Raw genomic sequence first — 14,776 nt, 5'->3', positions numbered from 1 at the left:
CAGTCGGATTCATGACACATGACGTGTGTACCAACCAATTTTCTTCTCACACTGTGTGTAAGTTAGTTAGCAGAGCTGGGCATTCGGATGGACGCCCATTTTGTGGACGGACAAGTTTGGGCTCCGAAAACAATTTGGACATCTAAATGTTTAGCAAACAGTGTAATCTATTAGCACTGGCACCTTGTTTGTGGCCAGAAAACAATGTTGACATGTAAATATTCATAAATGTGTCATACTGGGCTAGCTTTTAGCATTAGCATCATGTATGCTTGTGGTCTGAAGACAATGTTGATGTGTACATTGTTACAATGTAGGGCTAGCTGATTAGCAATATCATCAAGTGCAGGGTTGGAATAGGGTTGCCAACCGTCCCTTGAAAAACGGAATCATCCCGTGTTCAGAAATATAAGTGTCCTGTATTGAGTTGTAAAGGGACGCACTTTGTCCCGTAATATCGTGAGAGTAAAATCTAGTCTGTAAAATGTCAATGGAATTAATGAACAACAGTTCCCTTTATATGACAATTTATGGTAACAGTCCTAGGTCCTCCCCTGCTCTCCTTCCCAGATGCGGTGGTGCGTCGTTCGCAGGAAGACGTGACACACACATACACACACAAAATCTTCCTAATTCTGTCATTAAAATGCCTCAAGTACTCATTTGGCTATTTGATGTGCAAAACGTGAGGGTGTGCTGATTAGGAGGCACTAAATGCTCACTGAGGATCACCTCATTTATTTATTCATAAGCTTACACACTAGCTTGCTAACACGCTAACCTACCGCTGAGTGTACACAGTCTTTAGACTTGAACATTCCGAATTTAACCAACATTTTCAAACATCTGCAAGACTGCAGAAACAAATCTTAAAAAATATTTATAGAATCACATTATTAATGTTATTGAAGTACATTACAAAATTGTTTTTCAATTCAGAAAAAAAAGGTCTAAAAAAGTCTTTTTGAAATGACGTCAAGCGACGTATTATGCTTTTTCTTTGACTTTTTATTGCTTATTATGCTTTTTCTTTGACTTTTTATTGGAGTATAATAAGGTTTGTTTATTTAGCGAAAAAAAATGAATTGAAAAAAAGTGTCTAATACGAAAACTGCTTTGTCTCTGTCTTTTTCCCCCAAAATAGCTATGCGTATTCTAAGGCATTATCAATAACATTGGCGTAAATTACAAAATACCGTTTTTAATTTTGTAGTGACATTTTAAATAACATATTGATAAAAAGTGCTTGTTTTTTTCTTTGAAATTTCCAAGTGACACTTATTCCAAGGCATTATTTAATATTATTGAACAACATAAGATCTGTTTATTTTGAGATAGCCTTTTCAACTAAACAAAGACATTCTTCATCACCATCATCATCAGTATCCTAGCACATGCACGAGCACTTCTCTACTTCCCCTTGTATCCATTTCCATCCCCTCCTCTTCCTCTTTCTGGTCTTATCTCATCCCATCAGGCTATCACTTTCTCCTCACTGAATGAAAGCTTCGTCCTTCAGTGACCTCCTCAGCTCAGATGCGCTTACGTTCGGCTTTGTGCTAGCATAAGCAACAAGTACGGCCACAATGTTGACATCCACAGTACTTTTTTGCTGGCACTTTATTAGCATTAATATTGCGTTTGTGATCCCAAAACAATATTGACTCGTATTTCTTTACCATGTAGGGCTACCTGTTTGCTTTAGCATCGAGTTTGGCATCCCAACATTATGTTGATGCGTACATTTTTACCAACAAGGCCTATTGCTAGCATTAAAAGCAAGTTTAGGACCAGAGGACGATGTTAGTAATGACATTTTTCACTATAGATGGCTAGCTGTTAGCATTAACGTTGAGTTTGGGGTAAGAAGACAATGTTGACACATCATTGGCATCAAGTTCAGGGTACAAACACAATGTTCATCTGTACTTTTTCCAATTTGAAGAACTAGTGATTAGCACTAGAATCAAGTTTGGGGCCCACAAGACTCGTCGACATGTAATTTTTTCATCATGCAGGGCTAGCTGTTGGCAATATCAGAGGCCATCATACATGGTGCTTCAGTTTTTCCACATTTGGTTGCATTATAAGCAAGGCACGTTTATTTGTATAGCACATATTCATCCACAAGACAACTCAAAGTGCTTTACATAAACATCAAAAGCATAAAGAAAGAGAAATAAAACATTAATTACAAAAATCACGAAGAATAAATTAAAAGATTAAAATGATTAAAAGCAAGATAAATAAAAAATGAAATAAAAAATAAAACAAAACAAAAACAAAATATAGGTACAATCCAAATTAGAATAAATATTTTTTTGCCTCAAGATTGTAAAAAAAAACAAAAAAAAAACAAAAAAAAAAAACACATCCTAAATTTGCCAAAATCTCAAAATCATAGTTATTATGGATTGTTTGTTGTGTGTAGAATTGTGAAGAAAATATCAATTTAATCCAATTTGTAATAATGTAAAAATGTGTTCAATATTTGGATCATTGTGCATGGTACATTTGTACTCATGGGATGGGCTCTGCTGTGATGGTCACATGTTCATCCTTACATCACACTTTCAAAACAACTACCATCAAAGCGTCTTCCTGGAACACCCCCCCCCCCCCCCCCACACACACAGACAGCGTTGTTGTTTTATTATTTTTATGGTGGGCGCATAATTGTGTTCTTCCCCCCTGGCCAAAACACTGCGGCTCCACCACTGCTCATCTCTTATTCATATACCTATGCAATGTAAAAAACATCCCACAGTAAACACGTTTCCATTCTGCATTAGCATCACCAGACGGCCCTCAGCGTCCAAATTATTAGGTACATGTGCAGCTTGTGAAGAGAAGGAGCCTCTTAAGTGGTCCCCGAGGTGCTTGGAATCAAAGCCCCAGCGCGCACACTGCAAGACTCCGTTCATGGCTTCATCACTGGCGTATGAAATATTAAAGGCAACATGCGTTAAAAGAGATCATCTAACTCGACCTCTGACAGCTGCCGCCGCTCGTGAAAAATTCTCCGCGAACATCTCGTTTGTGTTTGCTGAAGTGCTCACATCGCCAAACTCACTCACAGTCTGGCAAATCCATGTTCTCGCCCGTTTTACTAGACCTGTGGTACAGTTAGTGTAAAGCGAGAGTGTTCCTTGGTCGCTATTCATAACTGCCAAAGGACGTCTGTGGCACACTTGCTTAAGAATGGACACATGTAGTACGCCAAATGATTAATGCGATAGAAGTCAACAGACGGACTGGAAATTATCCTCCAAGTAAAGAAGAAAGTGATAGTAAAGTGAATGTGATAGCTCGCCTGACCAGTTACTTATGCTGAAAGCTACCTTACACAATAGAAACGGACACAAGGGCAATCATTTAAATAAGGCTTTGCATGAGTGCGTTCGTCTTTAAAGGATGTCCAATTCAACTGCAAAGGACAAACAATTGATCTCAGGCCAATTGAGTCTGAATCAAATCTTGTGTTCTGGATGCAAGCTATTCAGAATCAATGTCTTTAATTTGGTATTAATTGGTTCGAGTCCGCTCCGCTGAAGCATCTTCGGCGGCTCCTCTTAACGGACGCCGCAGGGGCCTCGGCTCGCACCATTTTTGTGTGCGGGTGCAGAACACGTGGAGGAGAAGCAGATCTTTTCAGCTCCAGTTAGCTCTCCCGTGTCATTAATGAACAAGGCGGGCCCGTACATCCCCAAAACAAGAAGGAAAACATCCTCGTTATGAAGCGAGAGCGGGAAGAACGTCCGACCCAAGCTAATGCTGTGATGAAAGAGGCTTTTGGAAAAAGCTGCCGGGTCCGGTTTAGGGAGTAGGACTGGCCGAGTTCGGAAAAAACACAGATTGAATTTTTTTGCCTCAAGATCCCTTGAAGCATCTTGCACCTCATTCAAACATTGTTGCTTGATGAAGTCTTTTTTTCCGGGTGGCTGTGGGAACAAGTCAGTACCACGGTGTAAAATTCAGAGATGATGTCCCGCCTTCCTGAATTGCGTGACTGTTCCCTGACTGGACAGCTTCAGCTGCTGCTCACGCAATCATAAGACAATCTTATGTGTCAATCCTTATAGCCAGAGCTACGCATCGCATAGTTCCTGACCCACATGGTCCCAGTTGGTCCGAGTCAGCCAAACGGCGTTGAGAACGGAATTAACCACTACCACGTCACACGCAGGTGCCGCACTCCTGACAGGAAAAAATAAAAATGTTGCGTACCTTGCGGTCCCACAGACGCAACGACATGCGCCCCAAATATTGTTTTTATTTCACCGACCACCAAGCCACCAGGAACCCCGACCCCTAACCCTAAAAAGTGTGCTGTTCCTAAATTGGATTGAAGCCTTTTACGTGTCCAAAAACATTGAGTGCTAAGTTAGCATTAGAGCAACAAAAGTCATTTGGGTTGAGAAAAATCAACATCCAAAGGGGAGCATACAGACAGAACGTAGTTGGTCCGTACGGTTCTGAGGCTGTTTCGAAAGAGCTTTGTCTGTACCTGTTCCCAGGTCGGTATGCTCACGGGACGCGTGCTGGCTCTGGTGGACCCACTCGCCATTGCACTTGAAGAAGATCTGCAGGGCGGGCCGGGCTTGGCAGCGCAGCTTGATTGGGTTGCTCTTGATGATGTACGCATCCACCGGCTCCTCCACGAAGCGCGGCAGCGTGCTGGACGGACCATGCTGCTGGCTCTCACCGCGGACGCCTGCACAGAGATCAAATCAAATCACAGTCAGATTACGGAAACACTTCGCATGCCATCGTATGACTCGAATGCTTTTGACACACGCGCTGTCAAACTGCCTCCGCGTTGTCAACGTGTTAAACGTCTCCATCCATCAAATTCCCATCATCCCAAATCCGTTGCCATCACATTCTTCCGCCCTGTGACCAGCCGGCAGCTATCTAATCGTTTTAGCAGGCCCTTGCACCCACTTTTTTAATTTTTTTTTTTTTTTATGGCGAATCCTCAAAATGATCAGCAAACTTTTACCCCATGTGCTACATTGGATGGTTTGAGAGCCAATCTTTACAATTTAGAATCACCCATCTGTCTAGTACAATATTTTCCAACCACTGTTCTGCAGGAAATGATCACATAATTTGTCCGAAAATGATCTATTTACTACAAATAATCCGTCAACTACCTATGCCAGCAACGTATAGTCACGTGTCTTCCACCAGATGGCAAAGGTGCAATTAACCGAGTTGTCCACTGGTGGTCATTCACGCATACATTTTTGCTTTCAACTAAACCAAGACCCAGATTTCACACCTAGTAAGTAAATTTGTGAGTAAATTGAGACCAGATCCTTATTATTCGCTGTAGTTAAACAGCACTTTTTGCAGCACGGTAGACAAACTGGTTAGAGAATTTAAACTGGCATCAGTGGCTAATTATTTGTAAGTTCAGACAGACTGAGTTAGTTTCAGGGGGTCCGAAAAGAAAGATATTTTAAGATGGAGGGGCCAATAACACTCTTCAGGACATGGTCTTCATCACACAGAAAACGTACGGTCAGAATATGTCCTTGTGAAACTGACGTTTTGGAGTTTTGTGTTTTACGTGCAGTCATTAAACTTCACCACCTCACTCAGCCAACAATGGCAAAACACAAAGGCTTCACAATTTAGGAAATGAGCCTAAAATGTTCGCTTCAAACCAAAATGGCAGGCTTCCTCAACCTAGTTTCTGGTCATTCCTTGTGGCCCTACTCATAATAGGCATACCTACCAAAATCTCATGTTTCTAAGTAAACATTTGGTCTGGTTCGGACCTTGTGGAGTTGACTTCTTAGACTCATCACACTTAGCTGTCAAGCACCGCCAACACGCAATGACTAAAAATAAAACATAATTTTCCAAGGTCTATCTCTGGTGTACTTCGTTCAAATTTGGTTGGAATCAGAAATGAGCCAAAATAAGACCAAAATATTCCATTTGAATGCTTCTTGAAACTTTTTTTGTGGGTCCACCCGTGATGGACATTCCCTACCAAATTTTATGTCCCAAAGTGAAACTTTAATTATGACATGTGCTTGTGTGACTTTTGCATACCACGCATCTGCTCTTATTTTGAAAATCAATAGGATTCTTGCCATGACGGATGGTGAGGTGTCAGGAAACGTATTAAAGTCACCATTGATCTATGCTACCTTGGCCACCAGGCTTGTAAAAAAACCCACTAAAACATCAAAAATCAATAGGATAGTTCAATGACAGGTTCAATAAGAACAAAAGGGAATTTGCAACCACCTCAAGAGCCAAACAGGAAGCAGAAGGAAGCGGTCAACAGATTATTTTAAAGTACAGTAGTTCTATTAACTAACCTCAACTTTAGCGGGGATGTGACAGAGGAGCGACCACGACTTGAACTGCACGCGAGCACTTTCGCATTTCCACAGAGGCCACACGTCGTCTGCATTGGGTCAAAATGACCGTCCAACACATACACACATACACGCACACGCACGCTCTCACATCCATTAACAGATACACACGCACGCACGCGCCCACACACTCTCTCTCACACAAACGCTCATGCTTAACACACGCACACACACTCGATATCATGTGACATACGGCATCCACTCACATAACACTTTCATAGCGCTCACTGGGGCTCCCTGCTTGGTTGCCGCCAATATGGCACACTTGCAATGGTAGATTTAGGTTAGTCTCAGAGGGAGCGGTCGCTGACTTGGACGCCATGGCGCTTGAGAGAAAAAAAAAGAAAAAAAAAAGTCCTCCACATCAAAGACCACAGTGAGCAAAATGGCGGGGAGACGCTGCGATGAAAGACAGATGTTTGCTCGTGATGTGATGATAACTCGTGTGCTCATTAACACTCAACATGTTTTAATTAGCAAGAGACCACCCACTCCCAGGGGCGGATGAGCGCCCTGCAGGGTGAGCTAAGTAATACAATTATCTTATATATAACGTTTTGCCATATACACCGAAGAACGTTAATTAAAAGATATCACATGTACTATTTTAAGGTGCGCAACGAATAGGAGGTGTGCCATCTTCTTTTGAAAGCTGCGGGGAAAAGGAGAAGAAGAAGAAAAAGAAAGAAAAGGTTGAGAAGGTTAACGCCAACGCAATCATGCTTCTTTAGCATGTTAACTATCTGGACGCAGAGTTATAATACCTCGATAATTGTTTTTGATGTTCAGTAACATGTACAGGAGGATCCGAACGGCCTCCTCAGTCGAGTGTTTTAAGTCTCGTCTTAAGGCCCACTTTTATTCTCTGGCTTTTAACACGGCGTGAATCGTGTGGTCCTCTGTGTGTTTTCATTTCATTTTATGTATTTATTCATTTTGGTTATGTATTTATTTCATTTCTTTATATATTCATTGGTTGTGATATCCCAAACATATGTGCAGCAGTTTGTAACAGCATTGTTTTGTAAATGTGCTATATAAGTAAATTGGATTGGATACATGTGACGTTCAGGGTTCAGGCTAAAATAGATTTGCCTTTTCGGGCGAAGTGAACGAGGTTGTGTTTGTCAGAATGTCTTATTTTGATTATCATATGATCGATATTCGATCAATGATGTCATTGATAGACCGTGTCAATTATGACATTACAGTCGATCAGTGAGTGATTGACCGATTTCGATCCACTCGATCAGATCAGTGGAAAGTATACTTGCCCTAATATATATATAAACGTGTGTGTGTAACATTTACATTCTATTTCCTAACATTTTCATTGCACAGGTTTCTCGTTAACATCGGGCAGCTGCTACACAGAAACAAAGAGTCGCAGGCCGACTCCAGTGCAAAGAGGGAGCAAAGAGGGAGGTGTTTGTCAGCGCTGCATTGATTAAATGCTGCTTACGCTCAGCAGATGGATGCGGTGGGCGGCGGAGGTGAGGGAGCATCTGCTGTGACGATGTCGCAAAAAAAACAAAACAAAAAAAAAGCCAGAGAAAAACAGCTAGTAAACGTGCACGTGTTTGCTCTGGGAGGCAAGACTGCCTCCGACTGGAGTTACAACTTTTCTGGGTGTCAGTCACGTTGGATTGACGCGCTTGCCTTAAGAAAGACACATCAGTCTATTTTAAGTTCAAATCTGACATTAAGACAGCCTGGATAACGTTTCAGATGAATCAAAGACACAAAAATGGGGTTCGGGAAAACAGATCCATTCGACTCAGACAAAGACATGAACATGAGCGTAAGTTAACTGAAGACACCAAATTTTCTTTTTGATGTTGATAAAAACGTTACATCAGGTTTGTTGAACTCTACATTGTCTTTTATGCTTACCAAAACATCAGAGTTTAAGACTCTGCATCATCATAGGCAAACTGAAGCGGCTAACTTGTCTTTGATGTTGGCAAATATCAAGTTCAATGAACTCTAAACCTTCTCTGACATTTCTATGCTAGGGTAGTTTCATATGCAGTGTTTACAAACATGCGCATTAGCTTGAATGAAAACACAAAATTGTCTTTATGTTAGCAAAGAAGTAAATTAGCTTTGTTTAATGCTGAACTGTCTTTGATGAAACCCACATATGTTAGGGTAGTTTAAAAGACTTAACATCTTTTATATTTCCAAACGTGTACCTTAGGATAACTGAAGGCCATAAATTGTCTTTAATGTTTGCAAAAAAACAACCAAACAAACAAACAAACATACTACAGATTTGTTAAATGCCATGCTGTCTTGGATTTTTCAAAGACCATTAGCAAACATTAGCGTAGTTTTAAAGACTATATTGTATTTTGATGTTTTAAAACTCAAACATTAGTCGACTGAAAATCATAATTTGTTTAATGTTGGCAAAAAAATTATAAATGTATGTCATTTATACCAAAAAACCCCAAACTGTTAGGCTACTTTTGGACTGTATCCTCTTTTATGTTGGTATACCTATTAGGTAATTGAAGACACAAAATTGTTGACATAAAAAGGTAAATTAGGATGTTTTAGTGCTTAACGATTTGCGTTATGTTGTCAGAATGATTGCAATTTTGGTTTTCACCCCGGTTAACCGCTAATGCCGTGCGGGCGTCGTCCTTTCCAGTCAAATCAAATGACGGCCAAGTGTTTCGGCGTCAGTTGTAAAAGGTTAAAAAAAGTGACGTGCTGTGTGTGGGGAAACATTATGTGTCCAACTACAGCAGTAGAAAATTCAAGCGAGATTTTACTTGACGTTGTTTAAAGAAACTTTTTTTCCAGAATGTCCTCAAGACGCTGAAGTCGGAACGATGACGAATGATCTTCTTTATGTTCCTCTGCTTAAGAGCCGAAAGATGCCGCAGTACTTTGTTCAAATATTGATGCAAAGCTCTCGTCTGTCGTCTTGCACACGCTTGGAAGCTTTTTAGGCTTTTTCATCCATCCAGGCACACTTACGACATGAAACGGGTCATCAATCCTGCTTCACAAATGGGAAAAAAAAAGGCAGCAGGTTGAAATCCTGGTTTTCGCTGCAGGTTATGTTTATGTTATTTTTATAAAATCATCTTTAATGGGTTACAAACACGTTAGGCTCTTTGGAGCTGAAATGGTCTTTTACAAAAACACGCTAGCTTTGCTGAATACAGTATACTGTCTTTGATCTTTATAAAAATGAGTCTTCTTTGACGTTACGAAATATTACTGGTTCGTTCAATGATAAAATATAAATAGTTTTTGATGTTTACAAAAACAAATATATTTGTTAGGGTCATTTTACGAAAATTTATCACCATCCGTCTGCAGCCTGGATTCCCTTCCGCCGTCCGTCTATCCGCCTTTTTGTCAAGCCGGATCAAATAGTAATCACCTATCGGCTGGTCGGTCTGTCGTTTTAAACGTGCTTCCGTTAGCGCTTCCGTTGACCAGCTCCCCCCCAATAAAAAACAAAACAAAAAACAACACGCTGTTGTTGAAAAGATTGTGCACTGTTGCAGAGAGGTAGGACTGTATAGGAATTTTGGGGAGTTCGCTGGAGCACCTCAGTAGTAGTAGTACAATACAATACATACGTTTATTACGACGAACACACAATTGTTTGCAAAACACAGCTTGGCAATGACAACACGATTTTTGATGTTTACAAAAACGTGAGTTGTTTTCGTTAACACTAAATTGGCTTTGATGATTACAAAAGCATTCGCCTGGATAAACAAAGATCCAAATCCATCCTTTATGTTTCAAAAACCAAGTACAGTGCGTCTGCACGGTATGGCACTTAACCGCTTTTGATGTTCGCAAAAACATGGACCTAAAGTTCATCGAAGACTAAATTATCCTCTTTGTTTACAAAAGCAGAAGTGTGTGCATACGTGCGGTACCCGCGGCCTCGCCTCCAAACCCCTCTGTGGGGCCGCGCGTCTTGATCACGGTAGCGACAGCTTGCCAACCTGCTGGTGGCAGACGGGCGACGGCGCTTCCCTCGGCGCTGTCGCCATCAAAGAGACGAGACTCATGAGCAGAAGAAGTGGGTCATCCACCGAGCGTCGACGTGACAAGCGTCTCCCGACCGCATTACAAATCATCGATCTGTACACGTTTGTTTCCGTTTCATATGGAACATGACACCTCATTCATCCGCGCTTGCTCCTTACATGTCAAACCAGAAGACACAGAGAAGGAGACCCCCACCAAGGCTAAACACTCCTAATTTAGATCAACTTCACGGATACAAACTTCCTGCTTAGGTCTCCAGTTTTTTTGTATAAGATTTAAGACAAAGAAATTAATAGAATACATGTGCAGTTGCGATGTGAATTAGTTGTGAATTCGTAGCTGTGGGTTAGATCTGAAGTGCCAGATTGTGAAGTAGATGAAGTCATAGATCAGTTGTGGATTAGATGTGAAGTCATAGATGGGCAATAGGCGTGGACTACAAGCGAAGACACCAATTTAAATTACAAGATGTGGAATCATAGATGTCAGTTACCTTTGAAGTCATAGATGTGCATTACATCAAGTCAAAGCTGTAAATTAGATGTGGATCAGATGTGAAGCCATTGATATGGATGAGATGTGAATTCAGATGTGAAGTCATCGAGGTAAATTGGATGTAAAGTTAAAGGTTTGGATTAGAAGTGAAGTCAGTTGTGAAGTTAAGGATGGGAGTTTAATGTGAAATAGTAGATGTGACTTGTATGTGTTATTAATGTACTCATTTACAGAGCTGGGCATTTTACTAACATTTCACACTCCGTTTATTGGCTTCCGCCTGCAGCAGGGATACATACCGTTCCATCATCCGTCTATATCCGCCTTTTTGTCCGGCCGGACCAAAGAGTAATCGCCTATAGGCCGGTCTGCCTATCATTTTAAATGGGCTTCTGTTAGCGTTTCCGTCTACCACCTTCGACAAACTTCCACTCGACCCCACCCCCCTTTTAGGGCTCTGAAGCTGTCAAAAAGCTTCGGCCAGGCCAACGGGAAACAAAAACCGCGCCACGGCCATTGAAGCCTCACCGTGAAAATATACGATTACATACACTGAAAAAAACGACTTCCGGCTATGCTTAGGTTGTTTATTTTTATAAAGGTCCCGTCTTTCGTTTATCGCCTACAAAATGGGCGTCCGTCATAGGCGGATAGACGGAACGGTCCGTCACATAGGCGTAATGCCGAGCTCTGTTCATTTATTTTTCCCTTATGATGCAGTTCATCAGGACTGTGTTGGTCCCAGCAGAAGTCAATAAATGATGCTTAAAAACCATCTCCGGATGGAAATAGCTTGGAAAACTTAGATAGTCGCAAGCTCAACAAAAACATGTGATGAATACTATATTTTTTAAAAGGCTACTCTAATCTAATGTGTGTACAGATGATTAATGACATTAATACATTCTTCAGGATATTAACGTTCTTTATTGCATCTCATTTCCCTGCCGCCTACAAGCAAGCGCCAAAAAGCTGCAAGGTGCCACAAAGCTTTTCTCACGTTAAAGGCCAGGCTGCACTTTCATTTATTCATGCCTCCTCTTTATTTGTGTCCAAAGTGTGACGATTGTTTTAACTTATTTATCGAGCCTCCCACACAGGACTTTCATTAGAGGGAGCTGTGACCCGCTGGAGTCATGCTGCAAAATCTTCAATTATGCCGCCGTCTCTTCTGGTCATGCGGATCAAAGGCCAGATGGAAAGCAAGAGTAAGCAAGAATAAGCCATTATTTTCCTTTGTTACCATGGCCAACAGACTGATCATTGCGTAAAAAAAACACACTGCTTCACATGTATGACCTCACATCTAATTTACATCTGGGACTGGGATATCTAATTCTCTTATGTCTACATTAGAACCCTCTTCCTCACCCACTGAAACAGTTTAAGTTCTAAACGAAACCAAAAGACATCTTTTGAGATTTAGACAACAACAAACGGCATTTGAGTTGTAAACAATGACCAAAAAAACCCCAATACTTTGAGGCTTGAAAAAAAAAAACAAGAAAAGCAGAGGTTTGACAGGCAAAACAAAAAGTTTGAGGCCTAACCAACAACATAAGAAGCATTTTGATGGCTAAGCTACAATAAAATCAAAGTTTAAGGGCCAATCAACAAGAGGTACAGCAGTTTAAGGCCTAAACAACAAGAAAAGCAGCAGAGTGAGGACTAAAGAAAAAGAAAGAAGCTGCAGTTTGTTGGCTTAACTTCAACAGATGCAACAACAGAATGAGCAGTTTTGACACCTAAACAGGAAAAGCAGCAGTTACAGGCCTAAATAAGAACAGAAGTAACAGTTTAAGATCCAAACAATATGAAAAGCAACTGTTTGTGGCCCAAACAATGATTGAAACACAACTCTAAGGCCTTGTCAGCAAAAAAAAGCAACATTTTGAAGCCTAAACGACAACAGCTGAAGTTTGACGGCTAAACTACAAGCAACGAAGCAGCTTGAGGGCTAAAGAACAAGTTAGAACCCTAAACAAGAGAAGCGGCAGTTTGAAGCCTTTAGCTAAACAACAGAACAGCATCAATTTGACGGCTAAACTACAAGGACAGCACTTTGAGGGCTAATGAACAAGAGAAGCAGCAGTTTGAAGAGCTAAACAAAAAGAAAACCAGTAGTTTCAGGCTCAAACAACATCAAGCAGAATTTTGAGGTCTCAACCATGATACAAGCAGCACTTTGATGTCCAAGCAATGACAGAAGCAGCAGTTTGAGACCTCGGCAACAACAGAAGACGCAATTTTGAGATTGTAAAAACAAGAAAAGCAGCAGTTTGATGCCTAAACAACAACAGAAACAGACATTTTAAGGTTTAATAGTAAATTGGTATTAGAGTTAAGGATAGGGTTAGGCAACAAGAAGAAGTGGCTGTTTAAGGCAACAAGATTAGCAGCAAGCCCAACCTAGCAACATGTCGAGGAAGATCGAGAGCGAAGATGGCGGTTGTAATCCCGGAGTGAGGACTTCCTGCCGATAACATTCATGAAGAATGTGTGCGGGAAGATTAAAAAGTAACGGAATACGTAATGACGCCGCGGAAGATGGAAGCGGGCAGCGGCGGGATTCTCCACATTGAAAATTCATGGCCATCAAGCAGTGCATTTCTGTGTGCCAAAAGGTGGCTAATGGTGCCTGAAAAATGCAGGAAAGATCAATCTGCGCAGCCAAAAAGCAAATATGACCAAGATTAAATATGGTGAAAATCTCCGATATTGAGAGAACATTTACTTGCTTTAAACACATGTTTAACATGTTAAGACACACTTAATCAAAAAACATTTTTTAAACACATTGCAAATGAACATGACAAGACAAATTGCAGGTATAAAGTGTATTGCAGTGTCGTGTAAGAAAGTTGAGGTTAAGATAACGAGTCGGAACTGATTCCAGGAGAGTAGCGCTGATACAAGGAGGCGCCCGCAGCTGAGCTAAGCTAAGTCATTGTGCGTTGCTAATCAGCTTTTCCCTTGATAGCCCTTAATGACTTATTAAGAGGCGCAGCATGCAGCGCTGAGGATTCCCGATGAATAATTTAAGTCAACGAAGAAAAAAAAAAAAAAAAGAAATCAGCCATACGACAAGAATCAGGATCTTTTCAGGCTGAGTATAGCACCAGGCTAAGCATCCCGCGGCGAGTCCAGGGCACACGGTGGCCCAGATTGCGGATTATGTAAGATCATTAGCAGAATGCGGCGAGCCAATGCAAGTAATATGGGTTTCAGGTGCCCATGCGCTAGCTGAATGAAGGTCGACAAGGCTAAGTGTTAGCTCGCAAGTTAAGATGGGAAACTGAAAATGGGAATCTGAACTTTTCAGTACAAATGCAAAAGCAGTCACTGATTACAAGTGACAGAGAGTAAAATGAGTTTTTTTTTACTTTTATTTGTGCTTAGAAGTTAAAGCTAATCATTTTTTATTTAGGGTATTCTATACTAACATATATTAAGCGAGGCTAATTTGGAGAAAAAAATGTTGAAATTACAACACAAAACTCAAATACAAATATAAAGTGGAGCTATTATTTAAACTTATCTATTTTGATAACTGATAAATCGTTTAGAGAACTTGTTTAACTTAAAATTGTCCAAATCCTTGAAATTTCTCAGATTTTCTGTAGTCCTCCATGAAAATAGACTGATTATCAATGAGCAGAGTTACAATAAAAAATTCGCAAATAACCTCTTTTATTTTGAAAATCTCAAAGGTGAACATTTTTGCCATTTTGCGATGGATGTTCCGGACCAAACCAGTAACAGAATCGTAATCAATATGTTTGTGCATTTGCATTGTCTTCTAGAAAAAATGTCCTGTTTTTTAATAAAGGGAGGGGAAATTAAAACATATTCATCAT

At 40.7% G+C, this 14,776-nt stretch overlaps 1 protein-coding gene across 1 annotated transcript in view; it reads right to left on the bottom strand.

Moving 5' to 3' along the window:
• LOC147135565 (netrin receptor UNC5D-like) overlaps positions 1-14,776 on the bottom strand; it is an 88,625-nt gene that overhangs the window by 22,704 nt on the left and 51,145 nt on the right. Inside the window, exon 3 of the mRNA XM_086053630.1 lies at positions 4,508-4,714. Coding sequence (XP_085909756.1) covers positions 4,508-4,714 — 207 coding nt within the window. The remainder of the gene's footprint in view (positions 1-4,507; positions 4,715-14,776) is intronic.

Source organism: Filicampus tigris, chromosome 15 (assembly GCF_054856515.1).
Source record: "Filicampus tigris isolate MCC_2025a chromosome 15, RoL_Ftig_1.0, whole genome shotgun sequence".
Taxonomy (NCBI): Eukaryota; Metazoa; Chordata; class Actinopteri; order Syngnathiformes; family Syngnathidae; genus Filicampus; species Filicampus tigris.
This window is presented reverse-complemented; position numbering and strand designations above follow the sequence as displayed.